At 62.5% G+C, this 27,941-nt stretch overlaps 2 protein-coding genes across 3 annotated transcripts; one reads left to right on the top strand and one right to left on the bottom strand.

Moving 5' to 3' along the window:
- Positions 1 to 10,470, bottom strand: MRPL21 (mitochondrial ribosomal protein L21). 2 transcript variants are annotated; one of them, XM_090257383.1, is made up of 7 exons: positions 10,380 to 10,470; positions 6,047 to 6,104; positions 3,917 to 4,002; positions 3,622 to 3,785; positions 1,904 to 1,956; positions 1,640 to 1,743; positions 1 to 113 (listed from the first exon to the last, which is right to left on the bottom strand). In XM_090257383.1, exons 1-7 carry the CDS (start codon positions 10,453 to 10,455, stop codon positions 49 to 51), a joined length of 606 nt encoding a protein of 201 aa, XP_090113509.1. In that variant the 5' UTR covers positions 10,456 to 10,470; the 3' UTR covers positions 1 to 48. The 2 variants fall into 2 exon arrangements, with proteins under 2 accessions (XP_090113509.1, XP_090113501.1); XM_090257375.1 differs by lacking the exon at positions 10,380 to 10,470 and adding an exon at positions 9,795 to 9,924.
- Positions 9,999 to 27,823, top strand: IGHMBP2 (immunoglobulin mu DNA binding protein 2). The gene is made up of 15 exons (XM_090257396.1): positions 9,999 to 10,128; positions 11,649 to 11,818; positions 13,255 to 13,438; positions 13,639 to 13,736; positions 15,014 to 15,177; positions 16,470 to 16,670; positions 16,960 to 17,107; positions 17,903 to 18,077; positions 18,932 to 19,114; positions 19,366 to 19,484; positions 19,882 to 19,976; positions 21,175 to 21,298; positions 22,121 to 23,161; positions 24,857 to 25,029; positions 26,889 to 27,823. The coding sequence occupies exons 1-15, from the start codon at positions 10,043 to 10,045 to the stop codon at positions 27,084 to 27,086; spliced, it is 3,159 nt and encodes a 1,052-aa protein (XP_090113522.1). The 5' UTR covers positions 9,999 to 10,042; the 3' UTR covers positions 27,087 to 27,823.
- The last annotated feature ends 118 nt before the right edge of the window (positions 27,824 to 27,941 follow it).

The following is a 27,941-nucleotide window of genomic DNA, read 5'->3' as shown; positions in this document are numbered from 1 at the left end:
TCGTGGGAAATGGTTTATTTTTACGTTTCGGTCAATGTCACTCGGCGATCAGCACAGACGCGGAGCGATCTCGATGGTGTTGATCCGGAGGACAGTCTGGGGGCTCACGATGACTGGAAGAGAGGGAGCCCCGTTACAGCCTGACCACCAACTCCGAGCCACCGAGATGCCCGGCCGCCCGACCACGTCCCACGTCTGCCCCACGGCCCTGCAGCCACGTGCGCGAGCGGCGTGTGCCGACCACGGAGCCCACTCGCTCTGTGAGCCCCCGCAGAGCTGCAGAGGCTGTGAGGCTGGGAGAGCCCTTGCTGCGGCCCCCAGCCCTTCTCCCCCATGTGGTGCCCTGAGACCCCTGGCCTGCAGGGGTGCGCAGCCCCCTCTGGCTGACCTTGAAGCTTCCGGACCTGGGTCTGGGCCAAGCCAAAGCTCTTGTCCCGGGTAGACTGGGGGCGCCCACCAAAGCTCCCGTCCTGGGTACACTGGGGGCGCCCCCCCAAAGCTCCAGTCCTGGGTACACTGGGAGTGCCCCCAAAGTCCCCGTCTCAGGTACACTGGGGGCACGCCCCACGACGGGCGGCACAGGCAGCGATTCTCATCGTGCCCAAGGACTGTGAGTGACAGACGTTTCCTGAGTCAGGAGACAGTCCCCTCCTGCCTGTGTATTAACTGGTGCTGGGGGACGTGGACTGGACCAAGAAGGGTGACAAGGGGGCAAGGAGACCAGGGACAGGGCGGGCCAGGCCCCGCTCGGGTGCCCCTCCAGGATGGGAGGGCGGCAGGGGGACAGTGGCAGCTGGACTGAGACTGGCCCGGGGCCTCCTCCCCCGCCCCCCCGCCCCCCTTCACATGCAGAGCTGAACACCCACACCTGCAGGCTGGGAGGGGACATTCGGACCTCCTGCCCTCACTCACCTTCCCGGCCCACCCGCCAGGGGGGCGCCTGCCTGAGCCCCACCCCCCGCCCCACTCCGGGGGCACGTCTCCCACGCCACCGAGTGACGCTTGCCCGGCCTGCCCCTCACCGGCCGGCGCCCAGCTGCCCTGGGCCCCTGCTCCCGCAGCACCTCCCTCACCCACCGGCCACCGCTGGGCCGGCCCTGACCTCACTCCGTACTCCCGCCCCCGAGCCCCGCTGGCAGGCGTGACCGCAGGCCTCTGCCCCCGCAGGCGCCCCGCTCCCTCACAAGGACTGTAACGTGACGCGGGTGACATGAGAGAACACGCAGCACGAACACGGAGCCTGCTGCTCAGCGACGAGGGCTGACGGGCCTGCCTCACACGCGTGCCCGGAGAACACGGCCCGCCCCGCTCCCGTCCAGAGCAACCATGACTGTGGGCCCCGCTCAGAGTCCCCCCCGGGAATGTCCCACGACACATACATGTGTGTGTGCCTACGCGTGCCTCCCGAAAACGGCGTCACCCGGTGCGTAATCTAAGACCCGTCCCCCCCACGCGGGGGTGGCCCCGCTGCGTGAGAGCCCCTGAGGCGGGACCCTCCTCTCCCTCGGCCACACTCAGGGGTGGACACGCGAGCTGCCCCTGGTATGTCCCTGCCTGAGCCCGAGCCCCAGGTGTGGCGGGAGTGACCCCACCTGCCCTCCCTGTCAGGCCCGAGCAGGCTCCGCTTCCGACCACTTACTTCTCTTCTTCCTGTAGTTTCTCCTTTTCTTAAATTTCATGTTGACTTTTGGCCACGACTCTGTCTTTTCAATGACTGTGGCTTCTACACGAACAAGGTCCTTTCTAGAAGGGAGGGAAACAAACAAAGACGTGGCTTCTCGGTTCGTTTCCAACTTTGCTAACACTTTACGTAAGATGCTCTGGAAGGAGGTTTCACTCTCGTTTTGGTAGCGACGTCCCCCCGCCCGGCCCGGGACAGTGCCCCCGTTTGTGAGCACGTTACCCCAGCAGAGGCTTGCCCAACAACGTGAAGTCGTCCGCGCCCACCAGCAGCACCTGTGAAGTGGAACAGGCAACCGTAAGCCACACAGAAACCTCCAAGAGCAGGCAGTGAGCCACACGCCCCGGAAACCGAGAGCGGCGTCGGGCAGACGCTGTGCGGGGTGTGCCCTGCTGTCGCCCTAATTACTCCTTCCTTTACACGACCCTGAAACAGCACCAGCCGCGGACGTGCCCGGGACTGTCAGGCGCAGGGGTCAGAGCTGATGATCTGATGAGGTGACCCCCTGTCAAGTCACGGCCACCCTCTTATGAAAACGGTGGCTTTTTCATTGAAGACAAAACAAAGACTTCGTAGGGAAGTCTACCACGCACGGGAAGGACACACAAGTCCGACAACAGTGCCTTTGGAGCCGGTCACAGGGCTGCGAGGACACAGGCTGGGGCGTGACTGCTGACAGCGGAATCCTGGGCCGCCGCCGCCACGTGCTCGGCGTGGGGAGACGACACGGAGCGTGGCCGCAGCCGAGGACGCCCTGCACTCCAGGGGCAACGCTGATTTTATTAGATGCTGGAAGATGTCTTACATTTTACTGGTCAGAAAAAAATCCATTGTACTAAACTTAAATGTCTAAAGACAAAAAAACATTTATAACAACACTAAAGGGCTACGTACATCGTAGCAATGTTTTAGATATTTTCAGAAACCCTACGTTATAAAAATCAACCTGCGTGAGGTGCGGCTTTCTATCAAGTTTTGTCAACGCGACGTGTTGGCCATCAATGCCTTCTGAGAGGTCTTCACAAACGCATTCCTGACGTCGTTGCTTCTGGACACGAGGAAGGCAAGCGCTCGTGTCCCTGAGCCGGGACAGCCCAGCACCGCCCCCGCGGGGAAGCGAGCCCGCCGGCTGTTGGCGTCCGGCCCTGCGCCGCGGCTGCGAGGGGGCCGGGGCCCCGGCATGGACGCTGCGGTCACAGAGGAAGGGCGTGCGCTCAGTAACCCAGGAAAGCCTGTGTGACTCACCACATTACGTTAACAGGAACACACATTCTAGAAAATCGGCCTGGCAGAGAGAGCTCATGTATGTGTTTTTAATCCTCGCCCGAGGACACGCTCATTGATATGAGAGAGAGCGGAAGGCAGGGAGGGAGAAAGGGAGGCATCGGTCAGCAGCCTCCTGCACGCACCCTGACTGAGGATCACACCCGCCGCTTTCTGGTGAACGGGATGGCGCTCCAGCCCAGCCGGGAGAGCTTTAACTTTACATGTAGTTTTATAAGTAGAAGCAGAGTCGGCAAAAGCCAGAGACCCCGCAGACGCAGCCAACAGACCCGTAAGGAGAGGGCGGACGCGCTCAGCTGAGCCCAGAGCACGCGGGTGCGAACACGCAGGCCACCCCGCTCCAAGGCCGCAGCGGCCGGCGCTCAGACACGGGTTCCGGCCGGAACTTACTGTTCTTCCCCCATAAATACGGGTTTGAACCCCACACCCTGCCCCGGGGCCCTGCCACGCCTATGGGGGGGCACGTCTGTGAGAACACGTCGCCCTGACGGGGTGCTGCAGTCACCCCCCCCTCCTTCGTCACTTACTCTCCTGTCCCCTGGTTCTGCTTGGGGTCACCTCTGACTGTAAGAAACCTCTGCAGGGGTGGCCCGGGAGCGGGGGTCACACAGTTGGTGACCAAGTCCCCAAACGTACGAAGAAAGCGGCCCTCTCACCTTCTCCAGCCGAATCCTCTCCCCACATGCGATGTCCAGCTCGTTGTCGATCAGAATCAGGTCCTCGGCGGTCACCTTCCACTGGTGGCTGGCGAAGTGCACCACAGCGAAGAGCCGGCCGTGCCGGCCCGCGGCGATCAGCCCGTTCACCCGCCTCACGACCTCTGCGGGAGCGCGGCCGGGCGTGAGCCGCAGGGAGAGGGCGGCGGCCACCTCGCCACGTGGCCCCGGGCCTCTATTACACCCCCCCCCCCCCGCAGCAGCGTGCCGTGGGCCCCCCGTCCCCGCCTCTCACCTGCGTGGTGTTGGGTCTCCTCGGCTGGGTCCGGCAGAACGACTTCTGGCCAAGGTGGCGAACTCAGGGACGTTTTAGGAACAAAGCTGTAAAAATGATTTTATACACGCATGTCACATATGTGCGAAAAGGCAGGTAAATAAACATCCTAAGCCAGTGGTTCTCAACCTTCCTAATGCCGCGACCCTGTAATACAGTTCCTCACATTGTGGTGACCCCCAACCATAAAATCATTTTCGTTGCTACTTCATAACTGTAATTTGCTACTGCTATGAATCGTAATGTAAATATCTGATATGCAGGATGTATTTTGTTACAAATTGGACATAATTAAAGCATAGTGATTAATCACAAAAACAATATGTAATTATATATGTGTTTTCCGATGGTCTTAGGCGACCCCTGTGAAAGGGTCGTTCAACCCCCAAAGGAGTCATGACCCACAGGCTGAGAACCACTGTCCTAAGCGACGGCTGTGGGCAAATGCCGGGAAGGACAAGGGCGCCCCGAGACCGGTCACGTCTCCCCGCTCGCCGGCCGGGGCAGCTGCCCTCGCGCTCAGCACGAGCTGTGCGCCCACTCCCTCCGGAGGGTGAGCACTGAGCACAGGCCCGCACGCGGCCTCTGACAGCTGCCATGCACTCCCGGGAACAACGGCCAATTGTTCAACAGTCAAAGGAGAAGCTGTCAACACTCGGTCCAGAAGGGCGCCTGGAATGACGCCGTGGGGCCTGGGTCTGAACCCCAGCTCCGCCACTGACGCGGACATGACCTGGCCAGTGTTTGCCCGCTCTAGGGCCTGGCTTCTTTAACTGAGAAAACGGGAACAAAGCACCTGCCCTCAGGGCCCGTGGGGATCAGAAGGCAGCTGGGGCTCAGTGGCACTCGGCAGAGGGGGACGCGGCCAGCTCGGGGCCCTGGAGCTGGGGCTGCCCGTCTGTCCTGGGCTGCACCCCCACCAGCCCCTCCCTCCTGGGGACCCCCCTCCCGGTGTGGGCACCGTCCTCATTTCAGTGACCACCCCACCCGCTCAGCCTGGCGTAGAGGGGAGCGGGGCAGCTGAGGCAGGCGCAAAGAAGGAGGGCCGGCCTCAAAAGGGGGAGCAGGGGTCTCCCTAAATTCCCGAATTGCTTTTGCCTCAAATTCCCGGGGCCTACACATGGGGGAAGGCTGTACACCGAGACTGAAGTATTCAGAACTGTTGCTAAGTTTCTGTTGCCATTTGCCACCAGAAAGTGACTTTCTGTCCTGCTCCCAGGCCCTCGGCACGTGCGCAACGCAAACCTGCGGCACGAGTGGGTGCGTCCCGTGCTGGTGCCACTGGCCGGGAATCGGCCTGGCCCTTCCTACGGGCTGGCCTCCGAGCCCCTGGGAACGGGAGGCCTGGCAGGACCCAGCTGAGCCCGTGAACGGAGCCCGTGGGAGGCAGTGACCTTTCACAGAGGCCCCGGGGAAAAGCCGCCAAATGTACCCCGACTCAGGTGTCAGCAGAAAGAACCCCTGGGCCCCTGCTGCCAAGCCCCTGGTGTGGCGGCGGCATGGAGCGCGTCACTGTGTGTCCGGCCCTGTCCACGCTCCTTAAATGTGGAACAGTCACCTACTCCGCACAGAACCCCACGGAGCCAGACATGCGTGTCCACGTGGTAGGAGCGGGGGCCACGTTCCTACGGATGGCCTTGCTCGGCCCCGGCCGCAGGCCCCAGGCTACCCCGGGGGGGAGCATCGCCCTGTCCCGGTCCTGTTGGTGTGAGCCCGCCCCCAGTGGGACCCTGTCAGATCGACCGTCTGTAGTTCACGGAAGTCTCCAAGTACGAAACGGCAGCACTGAGGATGGTCTTTCAAGTTCCAGACGTCCCCCCTAGAGGTCGTGACCCAGCCCTCCAGCCAGGACTCGCCAGGGAGGAGCAAAACCGTTCCTGGCTCTCATGGAGCTATGGAACGCCCAGGACACTTGGTCTTTGGATGCCTGAAGTTCATTCTATGTTTATGTCAAGAATCTGAGAAAAATACTGTTAGAAAGGTTGAGAGGAAATATAAATATTCCGGAAAACCCAGGCGTCTGGAGTTCTGACTTCAGGAAGACAGTTCTACAAATGGAAGGAGCCACCAAGCCCCACATTCGGACATTACCCTTGCGGCAGCGGTGCGCCCTGCGACCGGAACCTCTGAGACGCCGACCACAGGGAGGCTGGGGGGGAGAGAGACGAGGGCAGTTACTTCTGTGCCACGGAGCCGCCCCCGCCGAGGCCATCGGCTGACACTGCACCCCAACCTGCCTGCAGAAAACCCAGGTCCGTGGAGCTCCTAGGGTCACTTACAGTTGTTCGTTGTTACCGTGACCATCGGGATCTGTTCACCACACAACCCAGAGGCCCGAAAACAGCCCCAGCCCCCTGCTGTGCCCACCCATGGCCGTCCAGCACCAGCTGGGCTCCGACCCTGCTCCGTGCCCAGCGCAGGAGCCTCGTCGAACCACCTGCTGGTGTTCTCGCCTCGCGTTGTCCCCCCGCTTTGTGACCAAAGGCATGCGACTGAGGTGACGGGGCAGCATTCCGAGATTCAGTTATAACCGACCGCAGCTCCCGTCTGGGATGCCCCATCATCTCGGGCTGTGAGCCCCTGCGAGGCCTGCGTGGTGAGGAACTGGGCCTCCTGCCCACAGCCATGGGGTGAACTTGGAAGCAGGTCCTCGGGCTCAGTGGAGTCCTGGGGGGACGGGGGCCCCAGCTGCCGGCTTGTCTGGGACGTAACGGGACCAAGAGCCAGAACCCCCAGCTAGATGCGGCCGTGATCCCGACCATCAGGAGTGCTGTGAGAGAGCACGTCAGTTACCCCTCACGCTGCTGGGTTTGGGGTGATCTGTTACGCAGCAGCGCATACGGACACACCAAGGGACAGGCACGCATGGTCTCCTGAGAGCGGCTCAGAAGCAAAGTGCACGGAGCTCAGGTGCAAAAGCAGAGGGCAGATTTCTCAATAATTACGGTCTTCTACAGAAGGAGCTATAATTTATATACCATGAAAGCCTTTAAGGCTCACCAGGCCCAGCTGCCCCCCCTTCGTGGCCTCCTTGGTGCTCTGTCCTCTCCTCTCCCACCCTGGCACGCCTGGGGCTTAGACCTTAGTTCTCACCTCTTCTTTACCTACAGCCATTCCTCTGGGACTGCGTGGAGTCAATTGAATTTAAACATCACCTCTATGCTGGTGACCCCCAAGTCTGTACCTGCAGCCTGTCCATGTGCCACTGACCCCTGCAGGTCACATAAGCACCTCAAAAGCTACCAGAGGCTCCTGACCGCCCGCCACACCTGCTCCTCCCCGTCTCACATAATGGGAACTTCCCCCGAGCACTCGCTCAGCCCCAAATCTTTGACCCTCCTCTCACACCCCTCGACGTCCTGTTGGCTCTCCGGTCAAGAGATCCAGGCTCTGACCACTGAAATCATCCCAGGACCGCCACCTCCTGCCTGGGTCGTCACTGACACCTGCTCTCCCTCCTGCCCCCTTCTCTGCACAGCAGCTAGAGCGACCCTGTTAAATCTCGGGTCACATCACACCACTATCTTGCTGAAGCTCTTCAAGAGCTTCCCATTTCCTTCAGGAGAAAAGCAGAAGCCCTTCCAGGGGCCTACAGGGCGCTGGCAGTGGATCCCACCTCTCTGACACGCTACCCCTGTTCCCCACTCGGCGCCAGCCCTCTGGCTTCCTTGTTGCTCCTGGAACACGCCAGGCACACCCCCGCCTAGAAGCCTGTGCCTTGACTGCTCTTTCCCTGAAAGCCCTCTCAGGCCTCAGGTAACCACAAGGCCAGCTCCCTCATTTCTCCGGGTCTCCATTCAAGCACCATCTCCATAGAGGAGTCTTTCCTGACCATCCTGTTTAAAATCAAACCCCGGCCTCCAACTCATACCGTATTTTTCTCCGCAAGACTTATCAGCTAATGTGCGATGTCACCTGCTTCTGTAAGAAACTTCCTGGCTCTCTGCACACCCTCTCTCCACCGGAATGCTGGCTCCCGTACAAGCAGGGGTTACTGTTGGATGTTTACCATGGATGTACCCCGCCCTGGGACCAGTGTGTGACACGCAGCCGGTACTCAGGGAATGACGAACGAATGAATGAAATCCACTCCGCTCAGTGACCACATGACGCCCCTGGTGGAACTCTCCGTGACTGGGAACTCAGCCCCTCCCTTAGGAGCCATCCCAGTTAGACGCCCAGTGACAAAGTTTCTGTGCCCGTCTGCTTCCCTGCGTCTCTTCCCACAGGACCGTCCTTTGCATCTGCGGACTGAGACTGGTCCTTCCATCCTGTCTCCTTCACTTACCTTCAAGGTCCTGTCTGCTCACCATTTCGGTCACTTTCTCTGCACTCACTACACGCTGTGCTTCTCCCCTAAAACGTCTGAGTCTGGCACTGAACACCATGTTTTAGAGGACGTCCCACTGCTTCAGTGAAAATGTCCCTGCCTAAAGTGTCCAGCGTTCAAGAGTGAAGGGAACAGCACAGCGCGCCCCGAGCCCTGCAGTGCCTCTCCCCAGTGCAGCGGTGACGGACCCAGGACCGACCCTGTTCAATTCACACTGCTTCTGGCCCCGCTCGGCAACTACCTGAAAGCAAACCAGACACTGTCTTATCAGAAACGGTGTCAGTACATTTCTATGTGTGGGTGAAAAAGGGGTGCTAAAACAAACCATAAACTCCTGCCAGGGTGGGAGTTACAGCCCAGGCCCACCCCTTTGTTAGGGAAAGGGGTTTAAGCAGCCCGGCCCACTGCTCCTGTGCATCTAGGTTAACAGACACCTTTGGCAGCCGACCGCCCCTGAGAAAGCACAGAGTCTCAGGACCCGATCCCGCCTTGCCTTCTCCGACTTCTACATCATCGTCCTTACTGTCTTCCTCACTTCCAGATGCATACAAACCCCGTAAAGCTGTTATGCTCTGGAGCATCTGAGATCCTGCTCCCAGCACTTGTCCTTTTGGCTCAAATAAACTCATATAAAAATTCTCTACCGGTTTGGACGTTTCTCACATTGATGTACGGAAGATCACTTGTTAAAAACCAAAACAACGTGGGGGTGGGGTGTGGAAGGATCGAGCAAAAACAAAAAAAGAAAAGAAAGAACTCATGGGCCAGGACAACGGTGTGCTGACGGTGGGCATGGGGTGGAGCTGGCAGACAGTATAGGGGGACAAGTGGTAAGGGAAAAAAGACATTTTTTACTTTAAAAATGAAAAAGCAAAACAAGAAAACCGTGACACTATTATGGCGCCAAAAAAAGGAAAAATTCTTGCTATCGTCAAATGTCCATTTCAGCCGGACTTAAAACCCCACAGAGACACCTGCGCGCGCGCACGCGCACACTCCAGCGCTTTGCCGAACACGCCCTTCCTGAGCCTCCCCACCGGGGACTGCAACCCGGCCGCTGTCCGTGCTGAACGGGGTCGGGCTCGGCGCGGGCACATCTCCATCGTCCCACACGGGGACGGTCAGGCTCCGAGGGCGGCGGGGAAGCGAGCAGGACGGAGCCGGCGGCATCCCGCCGCGCTCACTGCCCCCGGGGGACCCCGGGCACGTCACCGAAACCCCATGAACCTCAGTGTGCTCCCCCAGGAACCCAGGGCCTGTTCAGAAGTCCAGGAGCTGCGGTCGGCGCTCAGGCTACTAACTGAAGGAATCAGGATCTGGACCTCGGTTTCGCCGACCCCAAAGCCGGTACTATGTTCACCGCATCAGGAGAAAGGCAATCAGCGTCGAAGGCATCAGGACGCGCGCGCACACACACGGACACGTGGACACAGACACACACACGCGGCGGGACGGCGGGAAGCACCGCTTGCCCCGCTTCCTCCCTTCGCTCTGCGGCCCGGGCCTCACCCGCTCCGGGCCCGGACGGCCTGAGGATGCCGCGGCTGCACGCAGACACCAGCCGCCCGAAGGTGACTGGCAGCGCCGAAGCCGCCACGGCCGCCGCCATCTTCCCGCAGCCGCGGCCGGAAGCGGAAGCGGAAGCGCCGCGATCCTGGTGCGTCGACGCACCGGGCCCGGCGGGGAACCCCCTCCCCGCGCGCGGCGGCGGCGGCGGCGGGACCTCGGCGGCTCCGGGCACGGGCCGGGCTGCGGCGATGGGCTCGGCGGCCGTGGAGAGCTTCGTGGCCAAGCAGTTGGACCTGCTGGAGCTCGAGAGAGACGCGGAGGTCGAGGAGCGCAGGTGCGGCCGCCGCCCGTCCTCTCGGGGTCGCTCAGGCAACCCGCGAGCCCTGATCTGCTCAGACCCGGGCGGACGCCCCGCGGGGCTCGGCCACCTGCAGAGGTGGACACCGACCGGGGCAGCCCGTTCGGGCTCGGGACCCTCGGGGGGCCCTTCCGCTTCTCCACCTGAAGCCCCCCGCCCTGGACTTGCACGCCGAGGGCCTGCCTCCGCCCCAGTGCGCCCCTCGGCGCGTCCGCCTGTGTTCGCACCTGTTGAGGGAGCGAGAGGGTGACGGGCCCCGGGAGCCTGGGAACGAGCAGGAGGGGTGGCGAGAAGCCCGAGCATCCCCTCCAGGACGGCAAGGGATCAGTGCTAACGCCTGTGTGCGCGAACAGCCGTGGGAGCGCGGGGGCGGGGCAGAGCGCCTGACGGCGGGGCGTGGGGTGGGGGTGGGGACGGGGCGTAAATCACGGGCGGCTTCAGGGAGGGCGTGATGCCGGAGTGGAGGTGGCCCTGCAGGCGCAGCGGGGAGGCGGGCTGGGGTCTGACGGGAGGCGTCCCTGCAGCGCTGAGACACGGGAGGGAGGGCAGGCGTGGCGGGTTGCAGAGGCGCTGCACCTGCATCCGTTCCTCTCAGCCTCTTGCCAGAGCCACGGGGCTCGTCCCTGTTGTCCCTTCTCTGGCCGAGGGGACTGAGACACAGCGGTCAGGGGGCGGGCCCAGGCTACCGCAGGCGGGACCCGCGCCCGACTCCAGAGTGGGCGCTCGGCCGTCGCGCCGGTCGGTCGGAGAGGCTCCGATCGTGCCCCTTCAGGGCGTTCGGAGAAGCCCAGCTCCTTCGTTTGTGGCTGTGGCACTTTGCCGGTTACGTCTCTGAGCTTCCGGGACCTTATCTGTACAATGGGAACGTTCCCACCTCGGAGGTGTTCTGGGAGAATGAAATGATCCTACTAAAACTCAAGTGCCAGCGTGGCACCAAGGGCAGAGAAAGCACCCGCGAGACGATACACAGGCGTCAGATTGGGAGGGGCCTTGCCAAAGAGTTTATGTTATAGTCCAGTGCAGAGGACGCCCCCTGAAGTGAGGTGGGGGGGCGGGAGTGGATTTGCACTTTAGGAGGGTCCCTTGGGTGCTGATGCTGGCAGCCGGAGGGGGAGAGCCCAGACACTGGGCAGTTAGGGAGCTCTGCTTGATCCAGACTGTCTGCTGTGGGCTTGCACCTGCATCTGGGCCCTGGAGGGGAGGTGGGTTTGCGGTGTACCTGGGAGGGGCTGGGAAGGACTTAGTGACCCCTGGGAGCCGGGATGGGGGGAGAGTAGAGGAGGGGAAGGTGACTGAAAGCGCGTGTCATGCATGAGCTGCACTCGGGAAGGCAGGAGGAGCAGGTCCGAGAGGGGCAGAGCCCGAGTGTCGCTGGCTCATGTTTAGTGCCTGCGCCCAGGCCTTTGTTTCCTCTCCCTTTGAGGCTTCTCCCACACCAGTGGAAATAAAAACGGGTGACGTGCAAATATCGACGCCTACCGTTGGGTGTCTTCCAGGTCCTGGCAGGAAAACGTCTCTCTGAAAGAGCTCCAGAGCCGAGGCGTCTGTTTGCTGAAGCTGCAGGTGTCCAGCCAGCGGACCGGGCTGTACGGACAGTTCCTGGTCACCTTGGAGCCCTGGAGATGCGCGTCTGCCAGCGTGCTTCCCAGCAATGGCTTTTCCTCCGGTCCGTGCATTGCCGCCTGGGCACGTCACCGAGTGTGACTGGCTGCGCACTGTGGATGCCGCTCTCCCAAAGCCTGGGTTACACGTGCCCACCTGACACAGGTGGTCAGCCCAGGGCTGAGTGGTCCCGAAAGTGCTTTTCAGGGTTAAGTGAGCAGCACTGAGTGTCTATGCAGGTGGCTTGGGAACTCTGGGAACACAAACATAAAAACGTGTGTAGTGATCCCTCACTTATCGCGGGTATTACGTTCTAGACCCCCTGCGATAGGTGAAAATCCGCGAAGTAGGAACCTTACATTTATTTTAGTATTTACTGTACAGGACTGCAAAATCCTGCGATAGAGCAAAAAATCCGTGGTAAATAATGAAATACAATATTTTAAAAATCCCGCGATACAGTGAGGCCGCGATAAGTGAACCATGATATAGGGAGGGACCGCTGTATTCAGTTAGTAAGTGCTGCGGAGTGAATGATCTAAGAGACCGATGACTCAGCAGTAAGCAGGAAGGCAGAGGAAGTGACATTTGTGTTGAAAAATAGCCACTGAAAATGTGGTGTGTTGCTACAGCTATTGGTAAATTCAGATGGAGCCGTTACTTTTCATCTGAAGCGCAGTGTTGAGGCTCGGCAGCTTAGAGGTGGACATTTGGGAACATGGGGTCCCCTTCAGGGTACTCATGGGCAGTCACAGTAGGGAGGGGGCTCCCCATGGTGGGACCTGAACCTGGCCTGTGCCCCAGGAGCACGGTTGCCACCTGATGCTTCTCTTTAAAAGTCAGGGAAGGCCCTGGCCGGGTGGCTCAGTGGGTTGGCGTGTCGTCCCAGACACCAAACAGTTGCGGGTTTGAAGCACTGATTGGCTCAGGCACAGGTCACGCACTCTGCATCCCCAGCAGTTGGTGACTCAATGCACAGTTGCCACAGGACGTGGGCAGCAGACACACGCTGTCCCTCCTTCATTGGTATTCTTCCCAGATGTGCTCTTGGCCCCCGCTTCACCCAGGCCCCCCTGCTCACCCGTCCCCAGGCCCTTACCTAACACTCTAGGATGGTGCCCTCGTCCCTCTCTGTCCCCTCCCTGAGCTTCAGCTTTCCTGAGAACCCTGCCATCTGATAGGTTGCTGTGTCGATCTTTTTCCGCCCTGACGAGAGCGCAGGGACTGGGCTTGAGTCCCGACCAGCCCAGCGACCAGCACGGAGTCTGCCCAGGGCATGCACTTGATGTGTTATTGACGGTCATATTTGTTTTAAACAGTTCCCTGATCTTACGTCAGTTTTCACTTACGATTTGGATGTTACAAGTTTATTTTTTACTGCTACTGATGTCATTTCTAAAGAAAGTAACAGGAGGTTTGAAATATGCTGGAATTTATTACATAAAATAATTGGCATTCAGCTCTGTTCAGTGCGTATGTAACCGAGTCTTTGTTTCTCAGGTGATATTGTGGGTCTGTATGATGAAGGCGGTCAGCTGGCCACCGGCGTCCTGACCCGGATCACCCAGAAGTCGGTCACCGTGGCCTTTGACCAGTCCTGTGATTCCCAGTTGAGCTTGGACCATGAGCGTTCCTACCGGCTGTTAAAACTTGCCAATGATGTCACTTACAAGCGGCTGAAAGCGTGAGTGTGTGACTGGGCATCACATGCATCGTTTCCCGTCAACACAGCTCTCAGCCTGAGCGTGTCCCTGCCGGGCACAGAAAGCGGGACACGCGGCGGGTCTGGGCTTGTGTGGGGGCCTTCTCAGGAGCTGGGGGCTGTGGCAGGGGACCCACTGCTGCCTTTCACTAAGCTCCTGTGTTCCTTTTCTCCCCGGGCAGAGCGCTGATTGCCTTGAAGAAGTATCATTCCGGCCCGGCGTCCTCGCTCATCGAGGTCCTCTTCGGCGGCTCAGCCCCCAGTCCCGCCAGTGACATACGTAAGAACCTTCGCTTTTTCTCCTCTGATAGAAATCACTACATCACTACGGAGAGAATGGAGACGGAGGCACCTCGGGCCCTTCGGACAGGCGTTTGAGAATGCACGCTTAGAGGAAACCACCTTAATTTCTTTTCATAAGTGTCTGTGAGGGACTTGCTTGCACTGGGCGCTCTCCTGGGCTCAGAGTCAGAGAAGTCGCCCCCCTGTTCTGTTCCCCCAGGGGTCTTCCTGGGTCTCCCGTCGGGGTTTCTTCCAGCGCAGGGCCCTGGGAACAGAAGGCAGCCGATCCCGCTCGAGGTTTATCCTTACCCGTGTGCCCAAGAGCATTACTTTCTGGTTCGAAAAGTCATTTGGTCATTCTCTCAGCGTCCTTAAATCGAAGACAGCAGAGTTCTGATTGTGAGTGTGACGTGTGCTAATGGTGGGAAATTCGGACGCACGGAAGCAGATAAACAGGAACGGCCACTCGGAATCCTGCCACTAGGTTCGCCTCGCAGATGTGTGTGTCTAATCTTCAAGTCCCTTTCCACGTCCCCACATGGCGTGTTTTATACCTGTGCGCGTGCACAGGAGGCATTCATTCCCTCGGAAGGGGCGTGGCCTGTCTTGATTACGGCTGCTACCTCAGGAGAGAGCGATGTGGTGTGGATGGTGGGGAGCGCACGGGCGCCTTGGCTCCAGGGACACCGCTCCTTCCCACGTCCACTGGGGCCTGACTTGTCCAGAACCCCGCCCCCGGGCCCGCGTGGCTGGCGTCTCTGCAGAGCAGGCGTGTGGGCCAGATGCGGAGGGGCAGAGCCGGAGGCAGCAAATAATGGTCGTGAACGATTCAGAGTAGAGACAGGGTTCCTGGGATTTCCTAGTACTTTTTATATCATTTACTTTTGTCATTTTATGGGCACGTATAAAGGAACAGTATGGTAGAAACAGACGTTCTGAGAAACACTTACTAGGGAAAAGTCTGTTATTCTGGAGCATGCATGGGCCAGCTTTTCCCAGAACGAGGCAGATTGTCAGTGTCCCAGGCTTTGCAGGCTGGTGCAAGCAGAGACCGCGTGAGGCGTGGCAGGTCCCAGCAGAACCTGGCTCAGGGAAATGGGCCGCAGGCTGCCACTTCCTGTCCCAGAGAAACCTTTGGAAAGCAAAGGGTGATGTTGTGTTGATTGGGCGACCCCCGGGCGGGTCCAGCTCCCTCCTTGTGCCCGACCCTGCTCCCCGTGAGGACGGTGCGCCCAGGGCCGAGAGCTGGGCCTGACCGTGTCGCTCCTCCCGCAGAGACGCTGACCTTCCACAATGCCTCCCTGGACGCGTCCCAGAAGGAAGCAGTTCTGTTCGCGCTGTCCCAGAAGGAGCTGGCCATCATCCACGGGCCCCCTGGCACCGGGAAGACCACCACGGTGGTGGAGATCATTCTTCAGGCTGTGAAACAGGGCCTCAAGGTGGGCCAGGGTCACCATTTCCCCTCAGCACTGATCGGCCGGCTCCGGCTGCCACACTCACCGGCCCCCAGCGGGCCCCAGACGGCGCGGGGGGGACTGGTCAGGGCATCCTGACATTTGCTGGGCGCTGGTGGCCCTTTCTGTTTCCTGATGGCCGCGTGGGACTCAGGAGCATGCTCAGGGGCGTGGGGCGGCTGTGGAGCTCTCTGAGGCCTGAGGTGTGGGGCGTGGTGCTGCGTGTTATTGTCCCCTGGCGTTTTTAACAGTTGAGGAAGGCTCGTTCATCCTCCCCGGTGGCCAGCGTGAGCTGCCATGGACTCTGAGTGTGGGGGAAGCTTTAAAAAGAGTCCTTTGGCTCGTAAATGTTGGGTGATGACAAGAATCGGAATATTGAAGCTCAGTGTCTGTAGGTCACGTGCACTGGGTGCTTCTAACAAACCAGGTGCCCCTGAGTGCTTTCTGGTGATCCCCTCATTTAGTCCTCACAGAGGTCTGGGTGTCGGGGCGGGGGCGGCCCCCGTTTATGGGGGAATCGGAGGAGCAAGGTCTGTGCCACAGTCCTCAGCAGTGAGCGGCCAAGTGGGGGCTGGAACTCGGGCAGACGCTGCCCAGCCCGCCTCCGGGCCGAGCCGCAGGGACCGCCGCTGCCACTGGTCACGACACTGCGCCCCGAGGCCTCCTGCTGATGAGTGTCATGGCACAGGCGGTTGGCGGCCCGGCAGTGCGCCCGAGAGAGGACGTCCCTGCCTTCACACTCGGGCACAGGTGTGCTTCTGGCCACCTGGATGGGGGCGGCGATGCCCGGACGTGGGGACAGCTGGCCGCGGCTCCTGCTCTTGATCTTGACCTGAGTGGGGACTCTGCTCTCCGCCTCCTCTGCCGGCTACCCCCTGCACCGAATAGTGGGGCTGCTGTTCTGGGGGCAGGACTGCACCCGGGCAGAGCTCGCCCGCCCCGCAGTCAGGCGCTAAAGCCGCGTTACCGGTGATGCGCCAACGTCCTGCCGGCTGATTCTGGGCCCTGAGCCCTTTCCTCACACAAGTCGCTCAGCATTTCCTGGGCTCTGGAGACGCATGGGCTTCTAAGACCCGAGTTCTACTTACCAGGTGCCGTGACAGTTTGCAGTGACGTGTGTCGTGTAGACTGTCCCCCGGCCCCGCAGCGCAGGGCCACCCCTTACACCACCAGCCGCCCTCGCCGCGCCCTGCTCTCTGTCCGCACGGCTCCCTGCCTGCCATCGCGTGAACACGAGTGGTTCCGTGAACATGAAACCGCTGCACCCCCCTCCGCAGGTCCTGTGCTGCGCACCCTCCAACGTCGCCGTGGACAACCTGGTGGAGCCCCTGGCTCGGCGCGGGCAGCGGGTTCTGCGCCTCGGGCACCCCGCCCGGCTCCTGGCCTCCACCCAGCAGCACTGCCTGGACGCGGTGTTAGCGCGCAGTGACAGCGCCCACATCGTGGCGGACATCAGGAGGGACATCGACCAGGTCTTCGTACGTGTCTGCCCGTGTCCCCTGCCCCGGGGGTTTCCAGCCCGCGGCCTTTGCAGGGACTGCCTCGTCCCTGCCTGTGCCCCTCTTGCTCTTCAGGGCCTTCATCGGCTCACTCCCCTGTGTGTGTCTGTTGCTCCTTCGAGAAAGATTTAGACTTCTAGTGTTTTTTAAGGAACTTACTGAACTGGACCAAGTGATTATAAGTAAAAGCACTTTGTGAACTAAAACAGCACTGAATGTGTGCCAAATGGTGTCAAAATAATCATGCTTTCTTGGTTTTCCTTTGCAGGTGAAAATTAAAAAGACCCAGGATAAGAGAGAGAAGAGTAATTTTCGAAACGAAGTCAAGCTGTTGAGGAAGGAGCTGAAGGAGCGGGAAGAGGCCGCCATGCTGGAAAGCCTCCGGCTCGCGGACGTGGTCCTGGCAACGAACGCAGGTGGGGTGCCGGGGTCGCTGCCCCCCTGGCCGGCCTCCCGGGGCTCCCCCTTTGCAGTTTTCGGGAAGCGTTTGTGCAGAAGGGTCCTCCCTGTTGGGTAGATCTCACCGCGGAAGCCTTCTGGGCTTGGAGCTGGCTTTGTGGGGCGGTTTTTAACTACAAATTTGATTTCCGTCATTGACCCAGGGATATTCAGGTTGTCTCTTCTTGGGTGAACTTGCGTCTTGGAAGGAATTGATCCATTTAATCTTGAGTCGTTGTGTTCACAGGCATGAAGTGGTTCATAACACCCTCTAATGTTTCAAGGGCTTGGGGCAGAGGAGGCTCGCCCACAGGGAGTCACGTGGGGTGGGTCTCGCCTGCCCTTGGACTCGCACCGTGTTGCAGGAGGGAGGGGCCCGTGCCTTGGTTTGTGGGGTCAGACATGTGGGGTGTTGCCTCTGGGGGCCGACTCCCCAGTTAACTGTTCTGAAAACACCACAGAGGAGAGTCAATTACGTCTTAAGTTCAGAGGATGGAGCAGGAGCAACATTTGGAAATGAGACAGGCTTCCGTGGACTTGGGGTCGCAGCCCCACAGGGTGCGGCTGGGTTTGGGGGACTGAAGCACCGGAGTGGCCCATTCTGCGTAAACATGGGGCAGGGGCTGTGGCCCGCTGGGGTCCTTGCCCAGCTTTTACTCTGAGATGCACGCCTGTCCCACGCACGGTCTGCACGCAGGCCCGGGGCGGGGGCAGCTGGCCCGCTGCGTCTCTGGCCGGGGCCGCTGTACAGGCTGTGGTTCTGGTTTCGCCAGGCGCCTCCGCCGACGGCCCCCTGAAGCTGCTGCCCGACGGCCACTTCGACCTGGTCGTCATCGACGAGTGTGCGCAGGCCCTGGAGGCCAGCTGCTGGGTGCCCCTGCTGAAGGCCGGGAAGTGCGTCCTCGCCGGGGACCACAGGCAGCTGCCCCCCACCGTCGTATCCTCCAAGTAAGACCCCCCGCCCCGCGCCGCTGCTCCTCGTGTGTCCGTCACCCCCGTGTCCTGTCCCGCGCGGGCCGGCCCCGGGTCACGGGCTCCTGGGAGGCCCTGGGCCGCCTCCTCCGCACTTACTCATTTAGACCTCGTGTCCCTCAGACTGGAGGTCGGGTCATGTGGCATTTTTCCCGGTGGCCGAGCGTCTCGGCCGCGCTCAGCTGAGCTTGCCAGGCTGAGTACCTGTGGTGGCCGGCGTGCGCCCACGCGCTCCTGTGGGCTGTGTGGACGGCCCTGGGCTGGCGGAGCACTCGGCCCTGCGTGCATCCCCAGGCCTGGTCTGTAGGCCCGTCCTCCCACGGAGGACACGGGAAGGACTTGGCACATGCAGTCCTGCTGCGGTGGGGACAGCGTTGCAGCGCTTTCTCTGGGTGGGGACTGCTGCTGCCCCTGGGGACAGGGCCCAGGGGACCGTCCATCTGCCGCATTCCCTAACCTGTGCCCCTTCCCCCAGCTCAGCACCAGCAGCGGGACACCCTCCATTCTCGTCACACTGTCCTCTCCGACCCTGGCCCTGTGTCCCCCTCTGATAAGAACCCTGTGATGACACAGGCCCCTGGGATGGTCCAGGGTCAGTCCCCAGCTCAGCCCCTAACTTCATCTCAGCTGCAGAGTCCCCGTTGTCACGTACTCGCGGTCCCAGGGGTAGGACGTGGGCATCTTTGGGGTCGTGATCCAGCCGACTGCTCCTTAGTTTTAGGTCAGAACTGGGACAGAGCCGGGTTGGAGGTCTGAGCCCGGCCTTCCCTGCTGGGCCCCGGCCTCGGGGGTGCAGGCCTCCCTCCCGGTTCCTCTCCTCCCGGCTGCAGGGCGGCGCTGGCGGGACTGTCGCTGAGCCTGATGGAGCGCCTGGCGCAGGAGCGCGGCGCGGGCGTGGTGCGGACGCTGACGGTGCAGTACCGCATGCTCCGGGCCATCATGCAGTGGGCCTCCGAGGCCCTGTATGGCGGGCAGCTCACGGCGCACCCTTCCGTGGCTGAGCGCCTCCTGCGGTAAGTGATGGGGCTCATCCGTGTCCTGCCCCTGCCCCCGCCACCGCCCACCGAGGGGTCCGTACAGACGTTAGGGGATGAGTCGCCTCAAAGACCAGCTTCCCGGAAGGGAGAGTGCGCTTGCCCGGAGTGCTGGGGTGGGGTGCTCCATGTGATGAGCAGGTACCCCGCTCTCTGGGGGGAGGAGGGGAGGAGGGGACGTGTAGGCGCCTCCACGCAAGGCCTCCCACGGTCCATCTCGCCTGCTGCAGGGACCTCCCGGGCGTGGCGGCCACCGAGGAGACGGGCCTGCCCCTGCTGCTCGTGGACACGGCCGGCTGTGGGCTGCTGGAGCTGGAGCAGGAGGACGACCGTTCTAAGGGCAACCCCGGTGAGCTGGTGCTGCCTCCCCGGGCCCCGGGCCCCTCCCTAAACACCCAGGCCGCTCTGCAATGCCGGCTTGGAAGCGGAGTCGAGGGGCGGGTGCGGGCCCTGGGCAGCCGCGGTCACAGGCCCTGGCTCAGCCAGGAGGACGTCTGCTGATCCCATCCCCCGGCGCCACTCAGAGGACGTGCGGCCATGAAAGGGGGGCTTGTTGTTCCTAGAAATGCCGGGGGGCTGGGTACCCTGTGCCTTTGTATGCTGAATCCGGCAACCCTCAAGCGCGGGTGTGGGCTCCCAGGCTGCTGTCGGCTCAGCTCATTGTAACAGAAAGCGCTGGGAAGAGCAAGCGCTCACGTAGGTGTCAGCAGTCCCTCGTCCTGGAAGCCTGTTGTCTGTCCCCACAGGGGAGGTGCGCCTGGTCGGCCTGCACATCCAGGCCCTGGTGGATGCTGGCGTCCGAGCAAGTGACATCGCCGTCATCACACCATACAACCTGCAGGTGCCAGAGGACCCCCGGCCCCCATCTGCCTGTCAGTGGGACTCAACCTCCCCACGTGCTAAAGAAAGGGCCGTGTATCGGTCCCTGTGACCAAACACGCAGGGGTGGAGGGGATCATATCACATCTAGATTTAGGCTCAAATGACATGAGCGAGAGCCTACGCTGGTCCGTCTCTCCATCCGTCTGTCTTACTGGCTCTGCTGTCCCCTACCGCCCGACCTCCCCACCTGGCGCGCGGTGTCGGCTTCCATTTCCGGCCAGCTTCCCGGTGGCCCTGATGAGCTCACGCTGTGTCGTCCTTACGCAGGCTGTCCCTGGGTACAGCAGTCCTTTCAGGGCGTTTTCCACAAGAATCTCAGTTTTTCTTATTTTTTTAAAAGACTTTTAAAATTCACTTTTAGAGAGAGGAAGGGAGGGAGAAAGAGGGAGAGAAACATTGAGATGTGAGAGACTCATCAATTGGCTGCCTCTTGCCTGCCCCCAGCAGGGCGTCGGCCTGCAGCCCAGGCCTGTGCCCTGACGGGGAATCGACCCGGCAGCCTTTGGGTTTGCAGGCTGTGCTCAATGCACTGAGCCACACCTGCCATGGCGAATCGCCATTTTTGATCCCGGTATGGCCCGTGCTGTCCCCTCCCTGAGCCGGTCACTTTGGCCAGGAGCTGGGTCCTGGCCCAGGCAGGCTCCCCGTGGAACACCGTGGACAGTGTGGGCCTGGGCGGTTTCTGAAGGAGACCCGGCGCTGGCTGTCCCTGCGGGAGGCGTAGGTGGCGGTGGGTCAGCAGAAGCAGCAGATGACTATTCCCTTTGCTTCGGCTTTCCCCACGTTTTCTCTCCCTGCCTCTGGGCCTCTGAAGCAAAGCCTACGTCCCCGCTGGGAAACACTCCTGCTTCCGAGTCTCAGAGGTTCGCAGCTTAGCTGCCACCCCTTCCTGGTCTGCAGGTGTCCCACGCAGGGCTGAGGGCAGCAGCTGTCCCCAGCTAAGGGAGAGTGAAGCATCAGTGTGTGTGTGGGGGGGATCCCGTGGTGCGGGGATGGTGTGGTTTGCCTGCTCGCCTGTGAGGAGCGCAGTATGGAAGCCGCTCCCTCCGAGGCCGGGCGGGGCTGCGGGCCAGGCCCTCCGCCGGCTGGTTGAGGGGCGGCGTGTTGAAGCCCCCGGGCCCGGGCCCGCTGAAGCCGCGGCCTCGCTTGCGTTTCAGGTGGACCTGCTCAGGCAGAGCCTTGCCCCCAGGCACCCTGAGCTCGAGATCAGGTCCGTTGATGGCTTCCAGGGCCGCGAGAAGGAGGCCGTGGTCCTGTCCTTCGTGAGGTCCAACAGGAAAGGTAGGGGGCTTCTGCGGGGGCCACGCCGGTCACTGGGAGTGCGCCCTCGGGGTGCAGGCTGTCCGTCCTCCATGAGCGCCCTGTGGGGGGAGACAACCGGGGAGCTGGCGGTCAGTGAGGGGTGACGAGGCCTCTGATGGGAGCCCACCAGTGGGAACAGCGCGGAGGCTCGGGCGTGAGTGCGGGCTGGGGTGGCAGCTGGGAGCCAGGGCAGGCTGGGGAGGCCTGGTCACCATTTCAGGGAGGTGGAGCCCCAAGCCCAGAGCTCATCTTTTGGCCTCGGGGTGTGGTTTTTAGGCCAGTAGAGCTTGTGGGTAGTCCGTCTGGTGAGGAACCAGTAACCCAGAAAGAGCTTCCAGTACAAGGAGGAAGTGACGGGAGGCAGGATAAGCTGTGCTGGGGAAGGGGGGACCCTGGGCGCCCCTCACTCCCTGCTCCCTGGGGAGCAGCTGCAGCCATGTCCCCACCCAGGGCTGTGTCCAGGTCTGGGCTCGAGGGCGGGGAGCTCGCGCCTCCCTGGGCGTGAGTAATGGGGTCCTGGCTGCCGAAATATGAGCCGTGGCCGTCTCACTGTGCCGACGAGCGTGGTGAGCCCCTGGGGGTCTGAGCAGCCGTGGCGTCCCCAGGGGGCCTTCGAGCCGCGGAGGAGGCGACGGTGTTGGGGGTTGGAGTGAGTCCTTGGGAGCTGGGGACGGAGGCCACCGGTTCCGGCGAGCCGTGAGCTGGTCCTTCGTGGGTGGCGGCTGCTGATCAGGGCAGGAGAGCGGCTTCTTGCTCCTTAGTCTTAGATCGGTTCACCCGCTCTCCCCGCCTCACTTCTAGGTGAAGTCGGTTTCCTTGCCGAGGACCGGCGGATCAACGTCGCCGTCACCCGCGCTCGGCGCCACGTGGCAGTCGTCTGCGACTCTCACACCGTCAGCAACCACCCCTTCCTGAAGACCCTGGTGGATTATTTCACGGAGCACGGGGAGGTGCGCACGGCCTTTGAGTATCTTGACGACATCGTCCCTGAGAACTATTCCCACGAGAGCTCCCAGGGCCCGGCTGGTGCAAAGCCGGGAGGCTCGGCTGGGTCTGCCATGAAGCCTGGAAGCAGGCAGCCGGAGGGAGCCCAGGAGGCCAGAGCGGCTGCCAGGCTGGCCCAGAAGACGCGGCGCGGGAAGCCTCTGGGCTCTGAGGCCCGTTCTCAGCCCGGCCCCAACGGCGGCAGCCCGGAGGAAGTGGAGAGCCGAGACCGTGCCGACCACTTCAGGACCATGATAGCGGAATTTGTGGCGAGTGAGCAAACGCAGTTGGAGTTTCCTGCCTCCCTGAACTCGCACGACAGGATGCGTGTCCACCAGATAGCAGAGGAGCACGGGCTGAGGCATGGCAGCGCTGGGGAGGGGAAGGGCCGGTTCATCACCGTGAGCAAGAGAGCCCCGCCCGCCGTGCCGGCCACGTGTGCTGCTCCTGTCACACCGGCCACGTCTGCCACGCCAGCCACGTCTGCCACACCTGTCACACCGGCCACACCTGTCATGTCTGCCATGCCGGCCACGCCAGTCACGCCTGCCACACCTGTCACATTGGCCACAGCTGTCATGTCGGCCATGCCTGTCACGTCTGCCACGCCTGTCACGCCGTCCCCCCTGCCCCTGGCAGAGGCTGACGGCAAAGCCCCTCTCCGTCCCGAGCCCCCCAGCTCTGTGCAGGCGGAGCCCCCTGCCAGAGAGCCGAATGGCCTGGATCTGAGGGCTGTGCACCTGGAGAGACTGCGGAGGGAGAGGGCCAGGCAGGATCAGCAAGCCAAGGAGCGGCCACAGGCTGCAGGCTCGGGGCTGCGGAACTTACCAGAGAAGAAAAAGAAAAAAGATGCAAAAGGTTAGTCAGGTCAGCTAACGAGAACGCAGGCTTGGTGTCCCCTTTCCTGGGAGGTTTTCCCCACTCACAACCCCCCTGGCACCCTCAGAAAGAATTAGGACTTCCTCCTGGTGGTGCCCTGATTCTGCGTCTCGTGCCTTATGTGTAACGGGCTTGGCATGAGCCCCCCGAGGGTGGTGACTGGCCACGGCGACCTGTGAGCCCCCAGAGCGTTGTGTGGGGCGGGGCAGACCAAGTGCACTTACTGCAGGGACGGGGGCAGCCTGCGGCGTCCTCTGCGCGGTGGGAGGAGCAGCCCCAGGCCTCTGCTGCGGCGACAGTGCTCCCTCAGACCCAGGAAGGGCCGCGGGCTCGGCCGGGGCGTCCTGCGCCCTCCCCCGGGGCCCCTGCCCTGCACGGGGGGTGGGTGTCCGTGGGCAGAGCTGGAACACCTGGTGGTCACAGCCTGGATTTTCCGGGGCGCTCTGGGTGAGCCCCTTTAGTCACGTAGCCCTGTGAGCAGGGGTAACTCGTGGGTTTTGGGATCCGCTGAGTTCACTCTGCAGGGCGCAGGGGGCAGCTAAGGGTGCCAGGCTCGTGCCAGCGAGCAAGACAGGTGCCACCCACTCTGCAGAGCCGACAGCAGGCGGAGGGGAGACGTTAAACTCCTTCTGAGACCGTGCTGGGAACGGTAAATGCCACAGAGGGGCCGGTGCCAGGAGTGTGCCCAGGACCTGGCCTGCGTTCTGGGAGAGGGCGTGTGGCGTGGCCACTGGAGGGCAGTGTCCTGGGGAGACCCCGCCCCGTGTCGGGGGTGTGGGTGCCGCCTGGGGTCTGACGCGTGTCTTCAAGCAGCTGCCTCCAGGGTCTGCCTCACGTTCGGGCTCTGAGCGTGACCTGCCCAGTGCGTCTCCGGGGTCCCAGCCGCCGAGAGGCAGAGGCAGCCTGGGAGGACCCCGCGGCCACGGCGCTGCCACGAAGCAAGGGCTCCCAGCAGCCCCCTGGGATTCGGCCGCCCCGCCTGGGCTGCTGGGAGGGTCAGGGGAGGGGACGGCTGTGCGGGCCTGTGGGACAGGTGAGCCGTACCTGGCCAGCCGTCCCGAGCGAGTGCCGAGCGCCGTGGTGTGCCCGTCACCGAGGGTAGCCCAGGGACTCGTGCTCCTGTGTGCAGCACCCAGGTCGCCGATGCCAGCTGCTGCGTGACGCCTCCCCGTCCCTTCCTGTGTGTCTGTGTCTCTGTGTGTGTTCCTGGGCGTTTATTTTACAGAATTCCAACCACGCGTAGTTTTGGTCTCTCCCACTCGAGAGCGTTTTGCTCTAATTGGAAAGGTTCCCGTGCGCCTGGTTAAAAGCATCAGGCCCTCGGGCGCTGTGCTGTGCACGCGCTGTGGTTCGCCGGACAGCGGCCCCGGTGGGGCAGGGGAGCGGTTCTGGGGTGTGGTTTTCACCGGTGACGTTGTAAGGAACACCCTCGTAGTCCAGTGTTCCTCGGACCCTCCCGAGGCGCTCCCCACGCACTGCAGAGGCCCCTTGCCCAGCGGTGACTGTCACCAGCTCTGAGAGGGACGCGCGCCCAGCCCGACGGAGCCCGCGTTTGCTTGCCGCCCTGACCCTGAAAGCAGGAAGCAGGCGCAGCTCTCGGTGGGGCGGGCGCGGGCCCGGCAGGAGGTGTCCGTGGTGACTCTTGTCCCTGACTGAGCGGCGTTGTTCCCCCAGGACCTGCGGCCCTCGACCTGCCCGCCGCCGAGGACTTCGATGCCCTGGTCTCGGCCGCCGTGAAGGCTGACAGCACCTGCGGCTTTGCCAAGTGCGCGGCCAGCGTCGTGACCCTGGGCCAGCTCTGCCCGCACTGCAGCCGCCGCTACTGCCTTGGCCACTGCCTGCCCGAGGTACGCAGGCCCCGGCGGGGGGGTCGGGGCGGACACGCGCCACACGGGGCGGCCGGTCCTAAGCTCTAAGGTCTTAGGGGTGTTTCCTTTGAAGAACAAACAACATTGACTCTGTTTGTCTGGAACCCCCAGGGCGGGAGTGAGAGAAACGCCTCCAGGTTCTGTCGGGGGGTCAGCCTGGGCGGGTGGGGGTGCCTGCTCTTTCGTGCATTCCTGGAGCACGCGTCCACGGGAACCTCCTCTGCCAGGTGTGGGGACTGGGGGTCACTGGGGGCCAGAGCAGGCTTCACCTCCGCCCCGGGGCCCTGGGCCCGGTGGGGCATCGGGACAAGAGACCAGCATGTGCCACCATGTGCTGGGGGGCCCGGGGGCCAAGTGGCAGCTGCTGAGGCAGTAACACTCGGCCGAGACCTAACAGAGGCGGTGCTCTCAGGGAGCGGGGAGGCGCAGTGGGGCCGGGTGGTGAGGGTGGGGCTGGGCGGGGCCCGGTGAGCCGCCTCCGGGAGCTCAGACCGGCCTCCAGTGGCAGTGGGGGGGCCCGGGAGGGCGTCAGTGGGGCTGTGAGGTGGGAGACTGGGCCGCAGTGCCGGGAAGGCAGGGACGAGGCCGGGGACAGCAGGAGGTAGGCGCAGGGATGTAGGTGAGCGACCCCAAGGGTCTGCTCTGGGGTGGGGGTTCGGGGCCCCTGACCTGATCTTTGCCGAGGGTGAGAAGAGGAGGGAGGACCCGGGCTGGTCCTCGGGGCTGTGGTTTGGGCTGTGGGCACTTGGGGGGGGGAGTAGGTGTTGGGGAGGCCGTGGAATGTCATTGGAGGGGCTGTGTCCTGCTGTGCCCCTCCAGGTCAGGGGTCGTGGCCGCTTGCCCACTGGGAGCTCTGCCCGGGTGGACCAGAAAGTGTCCCCTGGGTGAGAGGGCCACCCCCGCACACCCCTCTCCACGTCCATGCCTGTGAGTTCCGCGGGCAGGGTTCCAGAAGGATCTTCAGGGTGTTTGGCCACGGTCACTCCCAAGGTTTGGGCGGCCACGGTGGGAGTGGCCGGGCCCCTGGGGGCTTCCTGCGCAGGAGCAGCTTGGGCCGCAAGGCAGCGAGGGTCCTGGTCCTTGTGCCATCGGCCAGTGTCCTTGCGGGAAGGACGGGAAATCCTGGCTGCGGTGGGGCCGCAAGTCTGCCTGCTGTCTGTTCTGGGACCTCGCTGGGTCCAACGCGGGTCCCCTGCAGCCCCCAAAGAAGCAGCCGCCCTTGTGCAGCGAGGGAGCTCAGCTGGGGTGACAGGCCTGTGGGCCCCGTGGCTCCTCCGCCTCCTCGGAGGGGTCCGTGTGCTGTGCCTGCTGCGCTCTCGCTGTGGCGCCGGCACCCGGGCGGCGCTGAGCTTCCTCCGCTCGGCCCCTCCTTCCCGCCCCCTCTGACAGTGGGAGGAGTGGGGCCCAGCCTACCCGAAACAATGCGGGATAGACAGACACGTGCCCATGACAGACACACACCAGTTACCACGCGCTTGGGGACACGTGCCACGGGCTTGGCGTTGGGGTCATGTGAGCGAAGACAGTGTTTTGCCCAGAGGAGACGATAATGCTGCGCTGGGTTCATCATGCTTTTTAAACAGTCATGGGTGGGCCTGTGTCTCATGTGTCACGTGCAAAATGGCACATGTGTCATCCTGTTAGGGGGGCAGGGCCGAGGGTGCGGGTGACGGGCAGGGAGCCAGCAGGTGAGGGGTCCGTGTGGGGGAGAGGACGGAGCTCCTCCGAGACCCTGCGCTGGGGCGTCATGCTCCCTGAGCGTCACAATGGGCGGGACAGCAGGGCCGTGTCCCCACACCCCCCCTTGACCACCCTGACTCTTGCCCCCTCACCCCCAGATCCATGGCTGTGGGGAGAGGGCTCGCGCCCACGCCCGGCAGAGAATCAGCCGGGAAGGCGTCCTGCACGCCGGCAGTGGGACCAAGGACAGGTCCCTGGACCCAGCCAAGAGGGCCCAGCTGCAGCGGAGGCTGGACAAGAAGCTGGACGCGCTCACCAGCCAGAGGAAGAGCAAGAGGAGGGAGAGGGAGAAGTGATGGTTGGGAGGTGCCATGGCGAGAGGCCTGTCTAAGGTGACGGGGCGCAGGAGAGGGCTGGGGCCCCGTCAGCGCCTGCTGGCCTCCCGGGGCCTGGGCTGGGGGTGGCCCAGGGATGCTGTGTCCCCCTCCTCGCTCCAGCCCCAGACCGGTCTCCAGGCTCTTCCTTCCCTCCCAGTCAGACCCGAGGTCCCAGCGTCTTGAGTCTCAGGGCGCTGCCGCAGGGGACAGGAAGGCTCTGGTCCCTTGGAGAAGTGCCCGGGGCCTGCCCACCATCCGGGACTGGCCAGCCTTAAGCCCTTAGGGGGAGTCAGGGCCCTGGACCCCCAGCTCACACGCTGGGCGCCGGCGCTGGGGATGCCGGGCACTTCCTCTGTGTGTCCCCAAGGGGCTGGCTCGCTCTCTTGGAGCTGCGACTGCCCGAGGCTGTCTTCCTGTCTTCTGTCCCCGGTTGCTGCAGTGAGCCCACGCTGACCCTGCAGGGCAGCAGATGCAGCTGTGGCCGGCCGCTGCTCCCGTGAAATCTGGGGGTCACGCTTGGGTGTGGCTCAGAGGGCCCCCTGACCCGGGTGAGCCCTTCCTTGGCTCTGGGGTTGGGGACGGGAGGGCGGCCCCCATGTCCTTTGCCAGCTGCTTTGTTTAAGAGGAACTCAGGTGGATGTGTAATTTTAGCCTCTGTTTTATTTGTTTGGAAAGGACATAAGTTATTTAAAAATTAAAGACATGTGCACACCGAATGTTGTGTCTGGAGCCCGCGTTCTCCCCTCTTCTGCGCACGTCCCCGAGTGTCTGAGGTGCAGGAGGGGCCGCACTTGCTCTGAGCACTCGGCTGTCAGAGGCCTCGGCGAGGGCAGA

Source organism: Furipterus horrens, unplaced genomic scaffold, assembly GCF_987537825.1.
Source record: "Furipterus horrens unplaced genomic scaffold, mFurHor1.1.pri manual_scaffold_2, whole genome shotgun sequence".
Taxonomy (NCBI): Eukaryota; Metazoa; Chordata; class Mammalia; order Chiroptera; family Furipteridae; genus Furipterus; species Furipterus horrens.
Note: the sequence above shows the minus strand (reverse complement) of the source record. Positions and strands in the feature narration are given on the sequence as shown.